Source organism: Stylophora pistillata, chromosome 6 (genome assembly GCF_964205215.1).
Source record: "Stylophora pistillata chromosome 6, jaStyPist1.2, whole genome shotgun sequence".
Classification (NCBI taxonomy): Eukaryota; Metazoa; Cnidaria; class Anthozoa; order Scleractinia; family Pocilloporidae; genus Stylophora; species Stylophora pistillata.
Window position 1 is genome coordinate 3697501 of NC_142524.1, and position 12165 is coordinate 3709665.

At 43.2% G+C, this 12165-nt stretch overlaps 3 protein-coding genes across 4 annotated transcripts in view; 2 read left to right on the forward strand and 1 right to left on the reverse strand.

The window, feature by feature from the left end:
* The window catches only part of LOC148727778 (uncharacterized), a 3161-nt gene extending 1810 nt beyond the window's left edge, over nucleotides 1–1351 (reverse strand). Inside the window, exon 1 of the mRNA XM_088726062.1 lies at nucleotides 1–1351. This exon is cut by the window's left edge and continues 1810 nt beyond it. Within this exon, the coding sequence (XP_088582188.1) occupies nucleotides 1–1183 (1183 nt within the window). The 5' untranslated portion in view covers nucleotides 1184–1351.
* A 22-nt stretch (nucleotides 1352–1373) lies between these two features.
* LOC148727779 (uncharacterized) lies at nucleotides 1374–5897 on the forward strand. Its single transcript, XM_088763151.1, has 3 exons — nucleotides 1374–1517; nucleotides 1701–5761; nucleotides 5811–5897. Exons 2-3 carry the CDS (start codon nucleotides 2147–2149, stop codon nucleotides 5895–5897), a joined length of 3702 nt encoding a protein of 1233 aa, XP_088619277.1. The 5' UTR covers nucleotides 1374–1517; nucleotides 1701–2146.
* Nucleotides 5898–6045: 148 nt separating this feature from the next.
* LOC148727780 (uncharacterized) lies at nucleotides 6046–8944 on the forward strand. 2 transcript variants are annotated; one of them, XM_088725613.1, is made up of 2 exons: nucleotides 6046–8586; nucleotides 8770–8944. In XM_088725613.1, exon 1 carries the CDS (start codon nucleotides 6074–6076, stop codon nucleotides 8105–8107), a length of 2034 nt encoding a protein of 677 aa, XP_088581739.1. In that variant the 5' UTR covers nucleotides 6046–6073; the 3' UTR covers nucleotides 8108–8586; nucleotides 8770–8944. The 2 variants fall into 2 exon arrangements, with proteins under 2 accessions (XP_088581739.1, XP_088581740.1); XM_088725614.1 differs by having other exon boundaries at nucleotides 8896–8944.
* Nucleotides 8945–12165: the final 3221 nt, after the last annotated feature.

The window sequence follows — 12165 nt, forward strand, 5'->3', positions numbered from 1 at the left end:
TGCTGTTAATTTTGAACAAATGTGGATAACACATTGACTTGATTAAAGACTGTGATGGCATGGCAGGGTTAGTGTGCGATGCTGCCCAACTTGATGAAGCACCAATGCGCCCTGCCCTATGCCGGAAAAATGCTGTTCCTCTAGCCTGTGTCCGGATGTCTTTTTCAATTAATTTTAGATCTATATCAGAGAGAGTTAAATTAATTTCAGCACACTTTCTTAAAAGTTCTGGATATGTCAGATCGAGGTGAGAGGGCTTAAATAATTCACAAATGGTTGGTATGTCTCGGCTCTTGAGGATGAATTGTTCACAGTACGGTTTAAATAAGCTTAAAGCTGCAGGCTTGATCATGCATTTATTCAATTTGGCAAACAGTGTTTCCATTTCCGTCTTGGATGGGACAGCAGAACAATTTGGTAGAACACCAGGAGTAGGCATTACCGGGTTGTTAAGATGACTTGGGTGGGCGGTTGTAGCGTTCGGACATGTCTCGGACAAGTTTTTGATTTTATCATCTAAATTTTCCTTTAGCTTTATAGCCGACCGGAAATTTATGTCCTGGACCTTCGCATAAGGGACTTCGCTCACATATGTCGGTAGTAACCAGGCGCATTTCACTTGAGTGCAAGCTAGCTTTCCATGTATTCTTGTCCAAGCTTCGACGTAAAACAAAATACTTGCAACATGACTACAAGTCTCAGAAAGTCCTGCTTTACAGCCTAGGCAGTGTGCTGATATTACAGTACCTTCTTTACTTGTAATAATCCAAACTGGAAGAGGAGGCTCATTCATACGTTGTGAATGTCGCACCTTCCCGATCACCACAAACTTATCGCAGATGATTTTGCCTTGAACACTTGTGATAAAACCCGAAACCATTTGATTGTAAGCTTCCATACTTTTGAAAGCTTTAAATTGCTCCTTTGTATAAAAGCTGGTATCCATTACCAAGTAACAAAGGAGATCTGTGGCCTCTATTGGCGGTAGACATTCTGGATCCAAATTTGCACCGATTAGCGTGGCTGGATCGATCCTTACCACTGATATTTTCTTCAAATAGCGAGATTTCACGTTCTTTTCAAGATTATTTGCGTAATCACTTAGATTAGGAATATTGTGCTCATTTGATGATAGTTCTGCTTGACTACTGTCTTCTGAATTTTCAATAGAATCACACGACATTTCTGTTGAACCCTTCAAAGCTCACACAACTCTCTGTTAGTTTACATATGCTAATTGGCTCGTGCGACACCAACATGGCGGACGATAACATGTGACGTCACATGAAAACCAAGTATAGGCTAAGTTCGTGCGTAGGAAATGAGCTAACACTTCCATATGGTGTACATTACAAGTTTTAAGTAACATCCTGTGCACAGTCACGCATGCACTCATCATAAAAGGCGACTTAAGATAGCGTGCGAGAGAGTCATTCCGCAACCGCTACGATCAGAGGATCAATCTGCTACAAGCTACCTTTTGAGCTATACTTTCTGCTGTGCGAGTCGTCACCAAAGTAAGTTTCTCCCTTTTTTTTTGGTACTCAAATTATTATTGTCAAATGACTAGTCTTTTAATGTTGAAATGTTGTCATGCTACGAAACCAATATTGTCTATAAGTCTTCCTAAATTTTGTTTGTAACACGACTACGTAGCTGACATTGTATCTTAGCTTTTTTGTATGTAATTATCGTTTCAGTTCGAACCTACACGACTCTATTCGACACTAAACTACCCTATATTTCTACTCTACTTCGTTTTATTCTCCGCGACCACGAACTTTGCTACCGTGACTTTCACGATCTGTCATTATCGTCGCAACCAGTGTAATTTGTCTATCTTGAACTGTGATTAAACGTGTGTTAGTCATTCTACGAGTTGAGTTCGAATTGTCTATCGCCTCACGCATTGCTACCCCTGTAATTGTTGAGTTTCTAAGTACGCGCAACCTTAGGATCTTGGCAGTTACATTAGTTCGAATTTGTACGGCGAGCAAGCAACTACCTCGAAACGTGAGGAAAATTTCACAGCTACTTTGGAGGACATCACGCAAACGCAATTCGACACGGCTTCTGGAAGCGGTTACCGGATGCCAAATCGTTAACACGTCAATCAACTCGGAATTAATCTATCCTTCTCATCACAATGGAAACAAAGAAGGCACGCGCCACAGCTAAAGGCGTCGTTACTAGAAGGATTAACGAAATTACCGATCTAATGATGGACAAAAACAATGTCGATGAAGTGAACAGGAAAACAAATGAACTGAAAGAAGCATTTGAAAAATTTGAGGCAACGCATAAGACATTTCATAGTCAGCTAACGGAAAAGGAGGCTATCGAGGAATCAACGTCGTATTTTAAAGCGGTATTCGATCAAGTGGAAGGCTTACAAGAAAATGTAGTCATCTGGCTCACAGGTATCGAAGCGACAAGGCTGATAAGCTCTTTTCAAGCGCAAGTTACACCAGACGACAGCGTGTCAAATGTTGGCACACGTTCACTCGTATCGCGAGCGTCACGTTCTTCACGCATGTCGCAAATGTCACGCACTTCGTCTGCCAGTGCCAGAGCAAAGGCCGCAGCAAAAAGGGCTATTTTAGAAGCAGAAGCCGCTACGCTCAAACGGCTGCATGAAATAGAAGAAGAAGAGTTAAAGTTACGACAACGCAAAACGAAGTTAAAATTTGAAACTGAACTGGCAAAGGCAGAAGCCGAAGAACTCGTTTATGCACAAGCCGAAGAAAGGGAAATTGCCGCTAGTTATTTTCCAACGGAAGAAACTCGAGCAACAATCAATCCTGAGCCGGTGCCAGCTCCCGACAGAATCGGAACGGTTGTGAAAAATGGCGAGGTCGCACCCGTAGCTGACGCTACCGAGCCGGGGAACCTCCCAGAACAGTCTGCACCCTCTAACCCCACAGTGCTGCCCGTTGCAGAATCAGAGGTACCAGCATGGCGATTGAACCCAGAAGCCCCCGTATGGCGAAAAAAGCACGTGAAGGAGCTAACGTTTGGACAAAACTCTAAACCTCAGCCCACCCCAGCAACTCCACCGAAAGATGATATCCAGCTTCTACTTCACCAGCAACAAGAAGCTATCATGGCATTAACTCTACCACAACCTGAAGTCCCTGTATTCTCTGGCGATCCCATCGATTACTGCGAATTCGTTCGGGCCTTCGAAAACCTAGTGGAGCGAAAGACCTCAAGCTCTAGCACAAGACTTTACTACCTTCTACAGTACACCAGTGGTTCTGTACAAGACCTTGTGCGAAGCTGCCTCACCATGCCTGATGAAATCGGCTATTGTGAAGCTAGACGGCTATTAGCAAAGCGATATGGGCAACCATATAGTATTGCCACCTCGTACGTGGACCGCGTAATTAATGGAGCGCCGATCCGTGCGGAAGATGGACCTTCCCTACAGAAATTCTCGATACTATTGACCAGCTGTCAAAATACTCTCAAGGAGATTGGCTACCTAAACCGTCTTGAAAACCCTGACAGTTTAAGGAAAATCATGGAGCGGCTACCTTACCAACTGAGGCTAAAATGGCGTGACCTTGTGGACGCGATCTCCCAGAAGGAAAATCCCAACCTGAAGGACATATCGGAGTTCGTAGAAGCAAGATCAAGAGCGACAAATCATCCCATTTTCGGCAAGGTCCATAGCGAACAGAGGCCACCCTTTAATTCGAAACCAACCATTAGAGGCAGACGAGACGGTAAAACCTTCTCCACGCAAGGACTAGAGCAACCCCCCTCACAGCGGGCGAACACTAAAGAAGAAAGAAAGGAATTAAAATGCCCTTCATGTAAAAGAAACCACTGGCTATCACAATGTGAAGAGTTCAAGAAGCTAAGCATAAGCAACCGCTATCAGTTCGTTCGCGCAAATAAGCTATGCATCAACTGTTTAGTTCCTGGCCATTTCGTTCAAGACTGCCCAAAGCGGAGCTTTTGCCGCGTTCAAGGATGCACAAAGAAGCATTCGACTTATCTACATGCAAAAGAAATGCCACCAGGTCAGAGTGGGAAAGAAAGTCAAACCGAACCACTGGCAACTCTAAGTGCAGCTCAAGCGAGTAACAGTTACTTAAGCTCCGTCGGCGCATCTCAAGGAACCAGTGGCCCTGTGATAGGACTGTCAATAGTCCCCGTGAAAGTTAAAGTAAAAGGCAGCAACAAGAAAGTACTAACGCACGCCTTTTTGGATTCAGGCTCAAACACGTCGTTCTGCACAGAAGATCTCCTCAAAAAACTCGGCACCAAGGGAAAGAAAATGTCTCTCTCCCTAACGACCATGCAAACATCTAACCAGTCGATCGAGTGTTCTCTGGTAAATCTAGAAGTGTCCGACCTGAGAGAGCAAAACCTGGTCGAGCTACCAATGGTATATTCTACGCCCAGCCTACCGGTTTCAAGTGACACTGTCGGAACACAAGAAGATGTGAATCGCTGGCCACACTTGAAAGGAATCAAAATGGAAAGCGTAAAATCGGAAGTTGGTCTTCTCATCGGAAGTGATGCTCCCCAAGCGCTCCAACCAAAAGAGTTTAGAGAAAGCGAAAATGGTGGTCCCTTCGCAACACGGACAATTTTCGGTTGGGTATTAAATGGCCCCCTAGGTAGAAAAGAAAGCAAGGTTCCGACTGCGAACTTCATCGACACAAGCGCCAAGCTAAGCAAGCAATTTGAAGATTTCTGCAATTTAGAATTTAACGACTCCAGCTACGAGCCTCAAGCCTCCATGTCGCAAAACGACCGAAAAGCGCTACACATCATGGAAGGGTCAGCAAAACTGTCAGACGGCCACTACGAAATTGCCTTACCATGGAAGAACGATCCACCACTTCTGAAGAACAATAAATCGCAAGTACAACAGCGACTACATCCGCTGAAGAAACGTCTTTATAGAGATCCAGTTTTACACAAGAAGTATAGAGACTTCATGGATGACCTGATTGTCAAGGGCTATACGAGAAAGGTCAGCAAGGAAAACCTGGGCAACTCAAACGTATGGTACTTACCGCACCATGCCGTGTTTCACCCCCAGAAACCTGACAAAGTCCGCGTCGTATTCGACTGTTCAGCTAAATTCCAAGGTACCTCCTTAAATGACCAGCTGCTACAGGGGCCGGATTTGACAAATACGCTTGTGGGCGTATTAACACGATTCCGGCAAGAACAAATCGCTTTCATGTCAGACATCGAGGCCATGTTTTACCAGGTACGAGTTTCCCCAAGCGACTGCGACTATCTGCGATTCTTGTGGTGGCCAGAAGGCGATCTAAACAAAGACCCTGAAGAGTATCAAATGCTAGTCCATTTGTTCGGGGGTCCCTCATCCCCAAGCTGCGCAAATTTTGCCTTGAAGAAAACCGCAGAAGATAATAAAACAGCCTTTGACGCAACCACAGTGGAGACCGTCAAGCGAAATTTCCACGTTGACGATTGTCTAAAGTCAGTCGCCACTAATCCTGAAGCCATTCGACTAGTAGGAGAACTCCGTGAAATGCTGTCCAAAGGAGGATTTCACCTTACCAAATGGATATCGAATTCAAGAGACGTGATCAACTGCATTCCTGAAAACGAAAGAGCACCTTCCGTCAAAGATTTCGACTTAAGTAAGAATCTAACACTCACAGAGAGAGCCCTGGGTGTCCAATGGAATGTGCAGAAGGACACATTCGGCTACAAAATCGTTGAAAAGGAGCGGCCCATCACAAGAAGAGGAATTTTGTCTATTATTTGCTCGGTATACGACCCACTCGGTTTTATTTCACCGTGCATACTACCCGCTAAAGCAATCCAGCAAGACCTGTGTCTCAAGGGCCTTGGATGGGACGATCAGATTCCCGAACCCTGCAAGCAAAAATGGCAATCATGGCTGAAGGAACTCCCCAAATTAGAAGGGTTTGAGATACCGCGATGCTTCAAACCACCAAACTGTTCCAACATACAACGCCGCGACCTCCACCATTTCTCCGATGCATCTCGCCAAGGCTACGGAGCTGTCTCGTATCTTCGTCAAATTGATGCGCATGGTGAAGTTCACTGTGCGCTTATTATGGCAAAGTCCAGACTAGCCCCTCTCAAGGCAATGACGATTCCGCGGATGGAACTGTCAGCGGCAGTCTTAGCAACGAGGTTGGATCGCATGATCAGACAAGAAGTTGGCATAGTCATACACAGCTCTACCTTTTGGACTGACAGCACTTGCGTTCTTCGCTATATAGAGAATAAGGATAAGAGATTCCAGATCTTTGTTGCCAACCGCGTGTCAGCCATTTTAGATCAGTCTACGGCTAAGCAATGGAGGTACGTTGAAGGCACACTTAATCCAGCTGACGAAGCATCCAGAGGAATGACAGTAGATGAGTTGCTTATAAATGAGCGCTGGAAGCAAGGACCACCGTTCATGAAAAAGACAGAGCAGTTTTGGCCGCAAAGACCGGAGAGCTTAGGCGAGGTCTTCGATAATGATCCAGAAGTCAAGAAGGCAGCAGAAACGTTTGCAAGTAAGACAAACGTGACCTACCATTACATTGGCAATGCAATAGAAAAGATTTCGTCATGGTCTCGGCTGAAAAGGGTCATAGCATGGATATTGCGCTACAAAGATATTTTGCGAAACCGAAGTCAACACGGCAACACGAACAAAACCATCAAGCTACAACTCGATAATAGCCCCATAACCCCCTTAAGCATCAGCGAAGTTGATGAAGCCGAAATCGAAATCTTGAAATACGTTCAGAAGCAAACCTTCAAAGACGAGTTGGCAAGCCTGAATGGCGTCCGCGACGTCACTCAAGGAAGGGCAAATCGGAACAACCTAAAGAAGAACAGCACCATTTACAAGCTTGATCCAGTCTTGGAAAATGGACTTCTACGTAGAGGAGGACGACTGGAACACGCACCCATAGAAAATGACGCCAAGCATCCTATTATTCTTCCCAAGAAGCACCATGTCACAAAATTGATTATCGAATACTTCCATCGCGCCTCAGCCCATTCAGGAATCGAGTATACTCTGTCTCTCATTAGAACAAAGTATTGGATCCTAGGAGCACGATCTAGCGTCCGCAACATTATCCATACTTGTTTCAGCTGTCGGTGCCGCCAAGCCCCCGTAATGCAACAGAAAATGGCCAGCTTACCTCGAGACCGCGTCACACCTTCCAAGCCACCCTTTACGTATGTAGGCGTAGATTTGTTCGGTCCATTCACAGTATGCCGCGGACGAACAACCGTTAAGAGGTACGGCGCCCTGTTTACGTGCCTCACCATAAGAGCAGTCCACATAGAGATTGTCCACTCTATGGATGCAGAATCGTTTATCAACGCCACCCGACGCTTCATTGCTAGAAGAGGAAGGCCAGAGGAAATAAGATCCGATAACGGAGGAAACTTCGTTAAAGGCGAGAAAGAATTACGGAAGGCGGTCCAAGAATGGAACCAAAACCAGATCCATGAGTTTCTCTTACAACAACAGATTAAATGGACATTCAATCCACCGGCTGCTTCACATCATGGCGGAGTATGGGAGAGATGTATCAGAACTGTGAGGAAAGTTATGAAGGCACTGCTGAAACAACAGGTCTTAGACGACGAAGGTCTAAGTACGTTGATGTGCGAAGTCGAATCGATAGTGAATGGCAGACCGATAACCAAAGTGTCTGACGATGCGAAGGATCTCAACGTTCTCACACCTAACCATCTGCTGCTACTCCGAGCTGGAACGACAATCCCCCCAGGAGTTTTCTGTAAAGATGATAACTACGGCTGTTGCAGATGGCGCCAAGTTCAATACCTAAGCAACGTGTTCTGGCGCCGCTGGACCAGAGAATATTTACCATCCCTACAGCAACGCCAAAAATGGAATAAGCCACTCTTAAACCTAGCTGTCAATGACATTGTTCTGCTACTAGACGAGAATCTGCCTCGTAGTGTATGGCCGCTAGGGCGAGTGCTCGAAGTTTACCACAATCAGAAGGACGGGCTAGTACGCTCTGCTAAGATCAAGACCAGAACCTCCGAGCTAGTGCGACCCATAGACAAGATTGTCCTGCTGGAGACCGCAGAGTTTGCAGACAAGGATTAGAAGCAAAAACATTATCGTAATGGACACTTAGTAATTAGTATGATAGTTTGTAGTTTAATAATCAATAACGTTGGCGTTTCAAACCTATTACTGTTATTTGGTAAAGCCTTTTGTAGGCTTTAAGGGGCCGGAATGTTAGATTTAAAACGCCCTCTGTTTTTACGACATATTCTAATAATAATCGTTAGTTCTAGTTTCGATGAAGCGTGCTAAAATTTGCTGCGTATTAGTTAGGAATTCGCAGATTCGTGCGTGTACTATAGGCTAAGTTGGTGCGTAGGAAATGAGCTAACACTTCCATATGGTGTACATTACAAGTTTTAAGTAACATCCTGTGCACAGTCACGCATGCACTCATTATAAAAGGCGACTTAAGATAGCGTGCGAGAGAGTCATTCCGCAACCGCTACGATCAGAGGATCAATCTGCTACAAGCTACCTTTTGAGCTATACTTTCTGCTGTGCGAGTCGTCACCAAAGTAAGTTTCTCCCTTTTTTTTTGGTACTCAAATTATTATTGTCAAATGACTAGTCTTTTAATGTTGAAATGTTGTCATGCTACGAAACCAATATTGTCTATAAGTCTTCCTAAATTTTGTTTGTAACACGACTACGTAGCTGACATTGTATCTTAGCTTTTTTGTATGTAATTATCGTTTCAGTTCGAACCTACACGACTCTATTCGACACTAAACTACCCTATATTTCTACTCTACTTCGTTTTATTCTCCGCGACCACGAACTTTGCTACCGTGACTTTCACGATCTGTCATTATCGTCGCAACCAGTGTAATTCGTCTATCTTGAACTGTGATTAAACGTGTGTTAGTCATTCTACGAGTTGAGTTCGAATTGTCTATCGCCTTGCGCATTGCTACCCCTGTAATTGTTGAGTTTCTAAGTACGCGCAACCTTAGGATCTTGGCAGTTACATGTAGTATATAATTGGGATGTTGTGTTCTTGAAATGTATCTTCCTATGTAATTGCCTCTATCATCTGCAATCATGCTTGACTTGTATGTAAATTTATCACTCGGGCCGATATTTGACTTGTAAATAAGTGATATAGGCCAGAAACGCTGTCATCACATCTTTGTATAATTGATTTTTTATAGAATGTTCCACTGTTTGTAAATTAAAACTTTCCAGATCGTCAATGTATTTTGAGACTTGTTGGCGTATGTGACACAGATCTTGTTCACTTGCTTTCATGTTGACTAACGCAAATATTTCATCCATCGCCGTTCCGGCCCATTGAGGATTCTGTTCAAGCGTTCCACTTAATTGCGTGAGACACAGATCTTTCTCGTAAGACATGATGTTTGAAAATGAAACTCTACAATGTTGGTAGAAGGATATACTCGTAAAAAAGTGTCAATCAAAAAAGTGATTGACAAGCTGTCATAAATTCTAAAAGCATATAAATTCAGCGTTTGCTACTCACTCGCTTCAGTGTAGCGATGCCTACTGAGAAAGAGCTAGCTTGTGAATGTGGTCTTTGTGTTCCTTGTCTATGGAAAAAAGAGATTTGGAAAGAAGCTTGTCACAGAGTCGATATCCTCACCTTTAGAAAAGCTTATCTACCCAAGTGGATTGAAGACATGACCGAAAAGTTGGCTAAACTTAAAATTGAATAAAAGATGCCACAACAACAATACATTTGGAATAATAAAGCCTTTGCCCAAAGACTAGCAGAAAGATGGTTCCAATGTACAAACTGTTGGCATTATACACCGTTTTATTGTAGTTATTGTCTGAGATGTCATTTACCGGTACGAATCGTGGAGAATCAAAAACCCATGGATATTCCTTAAAGCTAGCAGTAGATACAATTTCATCATTTCATACGAAGTCAGGAAAGTGTGTACATCATCATGAGCGACGTGAGAATATTAAACGATCGTGAATTACTTTACCAACACAAGTACCTGTTTGATTTGGATGCCACAAACAAAATAAGTAGTCCTCGTGAACTCATACGCGGCATATTGGGATATTTCAACAAACCTATTTCGATAAAGATACGCTATGAACTGATTTCTACCACACGATATCCCATGAAAGTGTATTTTTCTTGCGGTATTTACAAGCTGCCTTTGACAAGGAATTCCCTGACATTCACATGAAAGATAAAACCAGTAAATATAAGTTCATGGATGCATGCGAAAATGTATTTGATGACATTGTGCATGAAGTCAATGACTGGCCAAATCCTATCGGCGCTCACATGCAGCTCTACCTGTTTCAGCATTGGGAGACGTTTCAGCAATTGGGTGAACGGTTAAGGAAAAATAATTTTTATATCGATGATGTCACAGAAGTCTGGACAATGTTCCATAATCCCATGTTAAGCCATGCCGAGGTCATGAGTGAACTGGTGACATTGACCTGTGAAAAATATTCCCCAGAGTGGTTCAAAAAATCACTGGAATCGCAGCGGTTCATCAAAGACTGGTGAAAGTAGTTTTACAGGAACAAAGAGGTATCATGTTCTAGAGGTGTATGTCGAACTATGATTGGATAGAACATGTAAGTCGCTATGATTGGTTAGAAGGGTATATATCAGAGACAGCCAAACCACAAGGCGTCCTCTTTCCCCTTAAGACTGAAGAAAGTTTCAAGAAGAAGAATTAAAGACCAATTAGCCATGGCAGCCAAAGCAGTGCAGATGTGCCCTGAACAAGTGTATTTACTTGTAGATACGATCCTCGATCTACTTAACAAGGATGACACTGCGGACGCTAGGATCATACTGGACAGTCTCGAAAAGGATGTCTCGCTTCCAAAAAATTACGGCGATCACGTCTATGAGGAAATGAAGAAGAAATTGATGGATAACATGAGAATGCTTCTTCGATACATTGCTGAAAAGCTGTTGGATAAGGAGTTGCAGAGGTTGGAGAGATCCAAAAAGAGAGCAAGAAGTGAACAATTTTTTTTTTACGTTTATTGAACATTGATTTAACATTTTTGGAACATTTTTGGAGTTTGTAGCCCATCTGGATGAATTTAAGGTCGCATTTAATACAATGTAGTTTCAATAAATGTATTTGACAGTACAGATGTGTAGTCATTTTATGGGAGGATGGAGTGTTGTAAAGACCTTTCCGAGTCGTATCCCCAAGAAGTATATTATCAATCCTATTTTTGCCCGCACGAAATTTATAAATTCGATACACCACCCGATTCGCCTTTAATCTACCGCTTATAAGCGAACCTAATTATACCAAATTACCGCATACAAGCTGATAAAGTAGGACCTATTTACCTACTGAGATTAGATTACCGAGAACAAAACAAAGGCCAAAACAAAACAAAACAAAGGAAAATAAAACAAAGGAAATGATTTCAGAATGTTTTTCTGTTCTTCAGTAACCTTCACGCGTGGAATTTTATCCATGATCTCTTTTTACCAGATGTAAAAGCGATGAATTTTCCTCTTTCGCTTGAACCTTGCCACATGTCAAGTGCGACTGCGATACCGAAGACATTCTGAAATCATTTCCTTTGTTTTGTTTTCCTTTGTTTTGTTTTGGCCTTTGTTTTGTTCTCAGTAGGTAAATAGGTCCTACTTTATCAGCATGTATGCGGTAATTTGGTATAATTAGATTCGCTTATAAGCGGTAGATTAAGGGCGAATCGGGTGGATACACATGCTTGTAATAAATCGGGGCGTGCTAGCGTTTTGTTGCATGCCATCTTAGGTTTTGAAACTATTCCCATGTTAGAAATTCGTCATCGCCTTATTTCCCGCGTGGCCGATTATCGAGATGTGTGGGTATTTTGGTACTCGTACGCGAGATTTTAAAACAAGACGAACCGTTTATTCCCCCGCGTCGAAGTAACATGGAAATATTCGAGTTTAAGGAGCGGTGTGAGCTCATTGACCATGCGGTGACTGAAAAACTAAGACGGTTTGGTATTCCCCAAGGAGCCCACATGCAAATGTACTTATTTACACATTGGTACGAAGTTGCAAAAGTCGGCAAGAAACTACAGGATCGTTGTTTTACGTTTGAAGATGTCATAAAAGTCTATGAGACATGGCAAGATTCGGG

Bases quoted from the DNA above. Each gene is read 5' to 3' on its own strand.
- LOC148727779 (XM_088763151.1), top strand. From the start codon at position 2,147: ATGGAAACAAAGAAGGCACGCGCCACAGCTAAAGGCGTCGTTACTAGA. The intron at 5,762-5,810 runs GTATACGACCCA...TACCCGCTAAAG, and splicing joins TTTTGTCTATTATTTGCTCG to CAATCCAGCAAGACCTGTGT.
- LOC148727780 (XM_088725613.1), top strand. From the start codon at position 6,074: ATGGCAAAGTCCAGACTAGCCCCTCTCAAGGCAATGACGATTCCGCGG.